The 7,976-nt window shown below is 35.1% G+C and overlaps 1 protein-coding gene across 1 annotated transcript; it reads right to left on the bottom strand.

Annotated features, from left to right (window-relative positions):
• Positions 1-1,682: 1,682 nt before the first annotated feature.
• LOC132759464 (ABC-type oligopeptide transporter ABCB9-like) lies at positions 1,683-7,970 on the bottom strand. Its single transcript, XM_060751227.1, has 5 exons — positions 7,355-7,970; positions 6,860-6,970; positions 4,415-4,529; positions 2,536-2,666; positions 1,683-1,797 (listed from the first exon to the last, which is right to left on the bottom strand). Exons 1-5 carry the CDS (start codon positions 7,884-7,886, stop codon positions 1,790-1,792), a joined length of 897 nt encoding a protein of 298 aa, XP_060607210.1. The 5' UTR covers positions 7,887-7,970; the 3' UTR covers positions 1,683-1,789.
• Positions 7,971-7,976: the final 6 nt, after the last annotated feature.

The raw sequence follows: 7,976 nt of genomic DNA, 5'->3' as shown, positions 1-7,976 counted from the left end.
AACCAAGGGACGGTAAGTTCAAGACTAACTTGGATTCGGTATTCACGACCATATTTTTTTTCTAATATGCCACCAGATGATTCAATAAAACCGATTTTTGAGAATTTTCAAAAACAAACAAAACTACCTTTCTTCACAACTAGGTTTCAAAATCAAACTCTAAAGATATTTTTCCATCATAGAAGTCCATTCAAAATACTTTTTCATAATGGTTAAACCTATGTAGTCTTTTTTAATTTTTTTTTTTGTTTAGTTGGTTTTTCGTCACCCAAACATTAAGGTAATGCGATGTTTAAGTTTACCTTTGGGGGAAACCCCAGGTGCCCCCTGGCATTATTTTAGGGAACAAAAGGGCGCCCGAGTAGAACCACCGACGTTTGTAATTTTTTAAAAATTTAACTTAACAAATGAATTTTCCCAAAGGGTATTTCAGGGAAATTTCCTTTGGGTCATGTATAAAAATTTTTTTTTCATGTGAAGGGAAAAAAAATTTAGGGGGCGCCCTTTTTCCGAGTGGGTTTAAAGGGCTTTTATTTTAAACCATTTTTCCCCTCACCTCTGGGGGTTAAATTTCCCCACAGGGATTTGGGTTCTTTCATGTGGGAAGCTATCCAGCTAGCTTTTCGGAAAACCGTTCGGTGGGTTTTACTCAGGTGCCGGTTCCCTGCCCTGGAAAGGGACCTGAGGTCTTTTCCCCCCCAGTAAAGCTGGAAAAAGGTCGGCGAAATAATGACCTAGACTGTGTAGTTTTGACCTAAAAAACCCCAAAAAAAAACAAAAAACAACGAAGTTAATCAAAAAGCCTGAAAAAATTTATGGCAAATTGTAAACTTATCTTTTTTTCACCTGTTTACTCCTTGTGGCCCCCGGGACGGCATAATTGGCACTTTAAAACCTACTTTTTATGGTCCCCTAAGCAGGACGTTGGGGTATAATTTTGCTTTTGCAAGATGTTTGGTTTTGGTCAGTTTTGTCTATTGGTTATCTGTAGCCAAAACTGTTTGTCCAATTAAATTTAACTTTAAGAAGTGAGGCCTAGGAACTTCAAACTTGTATTAGATTTTGGTCATTTAATAAGGAGATTTAACTTTTTTAAGCCCTTTTGGGGTCAAAGGATCTGGTTATCCTTTTTATATAACAAAACTTGTTTCTAACTCAAAACACTCAAACTTGCACTTGTGCATTGGCAAGTATTTTGCCCCTATTGAGTTATGAGTAAAATGATCAAAGGTCAAGGTCACATTGCCCTTGTATGTATAATTATATTGTTTCTGACTAAAAATTTGACAACACATGGGACCTCAAACTTCACAGGTGTCATTTGATGATCCCTATTGATTTAAGAAATAGGGGCAAAAGGTCAAGGTCACATTCATCTTTTATGTCAAAATGGTTTCCCACCATTAACTAGACAACCCATGGACCCTCAGCCCTCCATCTTCACAGTTGCATTGGACTTGGCCAGGATATGACTCCTTTTGACATATCTTGTTTCTTTGTATTTCTCACATTTCATAAAAACTATCATGTTATCATCCACATTTACAGGAATGTCATGTGCTAGATTCAAATGTGATTATTTTATAACTTGCTTAAAAGATAATACCTCTAGAAACAGCTAAAAAGACAATCTTATGTTCATAAAAAAATCATCATATCCTCAAACCTGTTTGTATATTGTCAAAAAATCCAACTTCCTGTTTCATTAGAGATGTAAACAGAGTTTTCCTTACTCGGATGTTGAATCTATCTGAGGCTATAGTAAAACAACCACCTCTTATACCAGCAGCTAGTGCACTGAAACAATCAAATAGTAACCTCCACCTGTATATTCTCACACCAAGTTTTAGTGGTCCAAAACCCATCTGGGCTTGATGAAATGTTTATTTTCATGATCTGTAGTTTTTACAGTGGGATTAAGAGTTTCATTTAGTTTTAGCGAAAATGTAAGCAAGTCTTCAAAATAAATAGCGAGTGCCTTTTTTGGTTACAAGTTTATCTAAGAAACTGTAGTTATTCTTTTTCCCAAATCTATGACCATCATTTTCCAATTTAAATATAGAAAATATACTTATTTTCATTTGATACATTGTTCTTTATCCAAAACTAAAGGAAACTCTTGATGCAAGGTCAATAGGTGCAAACAAACATTTAAGAATTATGCATCTTTGAATATTATAGCTTTTACATCAGTGCTGATAAAGAAACTTCTTTTATTTCATGACAATATACATGTATTGTGTATTCACATGTACATTGTACGTTCATTTGACATCATGAACAATAAAGACAATTATGCCCATGGATTTATATAGGCAAAAAATCGAGACCGGAAAAAGGTGGTTGTGTTAGTGATTTGTCTGTGATAAAGGGTTGGTCATAAAGCGAGAATTTACTGTCTATTCTTAGTAACTCTTTCTGTAGGTTTTGAAATAATTTTTGATAATTATTCACTGGGGAAGTGACCAGTTGTAGCAAAATAGACAAAGATGCACAATTCTTAATCTACACTAACATTCTTCAAACTACCCTAACCTGTTTGAATATTGTCAAAAAATCCAACTTCCTGTTTCAGGATAGAAGAAAACAGTGCATTTCTAACTCTCAGATTGAGTCTTCTATTAGCTATAAATAAGCAGCCTCCCCTCAAACCTGCTGTGACAGCACTGAAAATATTACACAATAATTCACCAATATTTTTGCTTCTCTGTTACACAGTTATAAAATAATGAATTTGCAATCTGTTTTACCTAACAGAAATAATATTTCTTTCTCGAAACTAAATTTAGAACGTTTTTCAATAACCACACTGCAGACTTGAGGGAAGTACAAAATGTAAAGGAGGATGCAAAGTACACATATTATACATATTTAAACAAGCTTTATAATAATTTTTCAAATTAATTAAGACAACAGACTGCCTGTAAAACACAGGAGCCCCTTAATGGCAATAATATTTTATGAAACTCTATGGTCAGAACTTGAACAACTCTCAAAATAGCCTGAAAGAGGACAGGGCAAGATGGGTAAATGCAAAAGCCAAAAACAAAAGACGTCTCGATTGTTTTATTGACCACAGACTGGCAATCACCCTATGATGAAGAGAATCACTTTCTGTTGAAACAATTCTGTGGGATAATGCAGTCAGCCTTTCATGTCTTTAAGTCACAGATGCTGTGACTGAAATCTTGCAACATGGACCTATTTTGAAAACCAGACAAGAAGATACCTGTATTGGCCACAGGCATACATGTACCTGAAAGGAGTTTGGCAACTGCTGGGGTAACTATTCTTAAGATATTCCGCAGACATCGAGTGGTCTTTGCACCTTCAAACTGACTTATCTGCATTAAAGGGCAAGATCAGAAAATACATGGTTGATGTCGAGATGGAGAAGGTTTATCCGGTGAGCGAGAAAGTGTATCTTGGCAAGCTTTAGCGAGCCAAGATTCACATTCGCAGCGAACCGGATAAACCTTCTCCATCCCGACATCAACCATGTATTTTATTTATCCTGCTTTTTATCATGTTTTTAAAATAATTAAATGGTTTCATTCTTCTTTTTCCCTGATAAAATAGCATGTATATGCAGTTTTGTTTTGCTGCTAAACATGTGACGTCATCATGTGGCGTAATGACTGGACGGCAAGGCTTTATCCAGCTGATGATATAGACAGTAGCAGGATAAAACAATATCCCTCTTTAGGGGGTCATCAAAATGCAGTTTAAGACAGTAAATCTTTAAAAAAAATACAAAATGTAGATTGGTGTAAATCACCATTGACCACCAATACATATGGACAACTACTTTAACCTTTAACATGCTGAATTTGAGCAATATATTTGTCCCACTTCGAATTTTGATCAGTCCATAAAAAGTTTAAGGGATTACATTATCAAAACAAGTATAACTCTGTTTTGCCCAATTTTTGAGAGTGATCAGTGATCACATGTGTCACCTCATGATAGCCAATTGCATGTTGCAGCTACTGTGTAGCAGGAGACACAAAAACCATTAACAGGGCGAACACCAATTTTTTATTCAAGGGCCATAACTCAGCTCTCAGCCAAAAAAATCATTCAACCGGAAAACTTGTTTAATATGCGCAAGTAGTTGAGCTACTGATCAATCCTGTAAAGTTCCATTAAATGGTATATGATGAGTAATCTGCATGGAGATGCAGGCAGCCCTTGCTCTTTAGTCTTTTAACTGATGGGAAAGGTATATCCCTTTCAGTTTCATCATGTTATTAAGGTTTAAATGTAAGAACTTTACTTACATTGCAGGATATAAAAGCACCTCATTCAATAAGGCAAATACAAAATTGACAGAGAATCAGCATATTTGGCCATTTCCACATTGAGGCCCGATTCAAAACGATGTAAAATTTAATGTGTAATTCAATAACCTTACCTGCCCACTGATATAAGTGCCATGACTATGATGGCATGGGTAAACTCTTTCTGAGACTTATCTATCACAATACCGTCAACAACCTTTCCAGTGTAAAACGGGATAAAAATTTCACCTGAAAATATAAAGACAAGAGCCATGTCAACATGGCCATCCCCCGCCAAATGTGTTTGCTCATTGGAATAATGTATATGTAGTAGAGCAGAATAATTCCATTTTAAGAGGTCTTTAAGTAATGAAAACTGATGGCTATAGTGATTACAGATTTGAAACCTATGTGAATACTGATGGCTGAAAATAACAAAGGGCAATAACTGAAAAATAATGCAGGGTAGGTTATCATTCTTGTGTGCTGCATCCCTCCTCAGTAAAATCTATCCACCTATGAAGTTTCAAGTTGATACCTCAAATACTTTTTGAGAAAAAAATTGAATTGAAAAATTAAGTATGAAAAATAACAAAGGGCAATAACTCAAAAATTATAAAAGGTAGAGTTATCATTCTTGTGCACTGCACACCTCCTGAGTGAGATCTATGCACCTATGAAGTTTCATAATGATATCTCAAAGGCTTTTTGAGTTATGCTCTGGACAAAAATTAATTTTGAAAAATAACAAAGGGCAATAACTCAAAAATAATGCAGGGTAGAGTAATCATTCTTGTGCAATGCACTCCTTTTCAATGAGATCCATCCACCTATGAAGTTTCAAGTTGATACCTCAAATACTTTTTGTGATATTTAGCTCTGGACAAAATAGCATGAAAAGAACAAAGGGCAATAACTCAAAAATTGTATAGGGAAGAGTTATCATTATTGCGCACAACATTCCTCCTCAATAAGATCTATCCAACTATGACATTTCATGTTGATATCTCAAAAACTTTTTTAGTTTTGCTCCACTCAGGTGAAAAATTAAGTATGAAAAATAACAAAGGGCAATAACTCAAAAATTATGAATGGTAGAGTTATCATTCTTGTGCACTGCACACCTCCTGAGTGAGATCTATGCACCTATGAAGTTTCATAGTGATATCTCATAGGCTTTTGAAGTTATGCTCTGGACAAAAATCAATTTTGAAAAATAACAAAGGGCTATAACTAAAAAATTATGCAGGGTAGAGTTATCATTCTTGTGCACTGCACTCCTCCTCAATGAAGTCTATCCACCAATGAAGTTTCAAGTTGATAACTCAAATACTTTTAGAGATATGCTCCGGACAAAAATGTCGGACGGAGGGATGGACAGAAGGACGGACGTTTCCGGTCGGACGGACGGAAGGTCGGACGAACGGACGGAGACTATTTCTATATCCCCCGCCGCCTTTTCGGATAAAAAAGATTGGTTTTTATAAATATGTCCTAAAATTTAAATGAAATTTCAAAGGAGAAGTTTGTAATATAATACTACATGTATTTATAAATGAAATTTTGACACACTTATTACAAGTTATAGATTAGAATCAAAAAAAGTTACATTATGTGTTTTCAATGTATCCCTTTTTGATAGGTTATATGAAGATTTCTATAGAATTACACATGGCCATGTCAAACGGCTTAGAACTGGCATAGTAACAGCTACCAGGGGCAACCCAAACTTTTGTATGAGCCGCGTCACGACAAAACCAACATTATGTGTTTGCAATCCGCAGTCTGATCAGGATCCATGCTGTTCGCTATCAGTTTCTTTACTTGTTATAGGGTCTGTAAGCGAACAGCATGGATCCTGATCAGACTGAGCTGGTCTGGATCCATGCTGGTCGCAAACCCATTATTTTGGTTTTGTCATGACACGGCTCATTTTTATTATGTCTATTCAACAATAAATGTGACTGAATACCTTACCAGTTATAACCTATTTTTCTCGGCACGTGACTGACTACTGTTCCACTTAATTTCTGAATCAGCAGTAAAAGACAATTGACCATTACACTCAATTGTCATGGAGAAATTTACACCAAGTCTGACGATCGTACGGCAAAACCTTGATAACTACTTCATTTACTAAGCTAAACTTGTGTCATTGTTACTTAAAGGGACTCCACTTTTGACATGATGGGACTGAAAATATTTCTTCTACATAAATGTACCATTTGATGTAGGTTTAGACCACTAATCTTTATGCAAAATTTTAGATCATTTGTGTACCTCATTAAAAAATTTTTCCAGAATAACTATTCAAATTGTAAAAAAAATGACCAAAATGAAAAGCGTTTAAAACCTTTTCACTCAAATTGGGCTAAGAAAAGCATACAAATATGATTTTCAATTTATTTCAAAGTATGTTTCTTAACTATCTTGGCATATATTTCTGTTAAGTGCCCCAGCTCATTTATGTAAGGAATTCAAATGTTATGTTTTTAGGCCTTTAAACCTCAGTGGAGTCCCTATAAACCAAATCTGTCACTTGTGTTTAGAATACAGAATAAGCTTTATTTAGTACTAACCTGTTGCCGATAGTGACAGAAATATGAACCCCGCAGATATAAACATCCAGTCTGGCTTGGAAAATGAAAACAGACGCAATATTGTACTCTTTGCATCCCTTGCCTTTTTATCTGCAAAAAAAGTTTTTGATATACAAAAACCTTTCACCTACATATACAGAAAAATGTACTTAAAACCTCAAAAATGTTTGTTTTAATGTAAACTTCTATAGACCAAACAAAAAGCGACAAAAAACAGCTTGTACAATTTAATAGCAAGTAGAAAATGATATAAAATTGGTAAAAAAATAATTAACTCAGGGCTCTCATTAAGTTAAGAAGTCAGAGACTGCAAAACAAGTCACATTATATAGGTAAAGAAGGAAAGCATTAAATTTTGGAAGTCACAAGCCAAAATATCAAGAAGTAAATGACTCTAAAACTTCCATTAACAGAAGCTCTGTTAACCTACTTTTAAATTTTAAAATATTGACTATTTGTTCATAATCTTATTACCCTTTTCTTTCCCTAGATCATCTTTGTTTTTCTCATCACTAAGCAGGGCTTCAGTCTCGCCTGGTTCACCATCGCAATTTATCTTCACAACAGGGGGCATCACAATACAAATATTTCCCAGAATCCTCCATTGTAGCGTCAGAATCACGGAACTGACCAGTGTCCATGAAAACAGACACCAAAACCAAGTACTATTCAAAAGCTGTGAATCTTCCGAGATGGACAAAAGCTTGATTAACGTAAACATTGCCGAGACTCCGGCTAAAAATACTGAGACGGCCCTCGTTGATTTTATTCGATTTATTCCGAGTTCTCGGCCTACTATAATACCCAAGGTTAATCCTAGAATCACAGAGCATCGTAACACGCACAGTATCCATAGTTCAAACACCGAACTTGTGAAGGAATAACGGAAGAAAGTCAGTTTAAATGTCTGATGAAATCTATATCCATGACTGTATAACACTGTTGTTAAAACAACATCCAAAAAAGAAACAACACTTACTAACAATAATCCTTTAAACAGCCTCATTTTTTCTTCTTCAACTAATTCAGAACTTTCTACTTATTTTCAATGATGATATAAATTTCAGTAAAATTCACACAAGAACAAAACTTGGGT

Source organism: Ruditapes philippinarum, unplaced genomic scaffold, assembly GCF_026571515.1.
Source record: "Ruditapes philippinarum isolate M1 unplaced genomic scaffold, ASM2657151v2 ctg18105_1_1_1_1, whole genome shotgun sequence".
In the NCBI taxonomy this organism is placed as follows: domain Eukaryota; kingdom Metazoa; phylum Mollusca; class Bivalvia; order Venerida; family Veneridae; genus Ruditapes; species Ruditapes philippinarum.
This window is presented reverse-complemented; position numbering and strand designations above follow the sequence as displayed.

What these genes read in the sequence shown, in the direction of transcription:
- LOC132759464 (XM_060751227.1), bottom strand. Translation starts at nt 7,886, where the DNA reads ATGAGGCTGTTTAAAGGATTATTGTTAGTAAGTGTTGTTTCTTTTTTG. An exon ending in TGATCTAGGGAAAGAAAAGG is followed by an intron (nt 6,971 to 7,354) that starts GTAATAAGATTA and finishes CTTTTTTTGCAG; the next exon opens with ATAAAAAGGCAAGGGATGCA. An exon ending in GCACTTATATCAGTGGGCAG is followed by an intron (nt 2,667 to 4,414) that starts GTAAGGTTATTG and finishes TAATATTTTCAG; the next exon opens with TGCTGTCACAGCAGGTTTGA.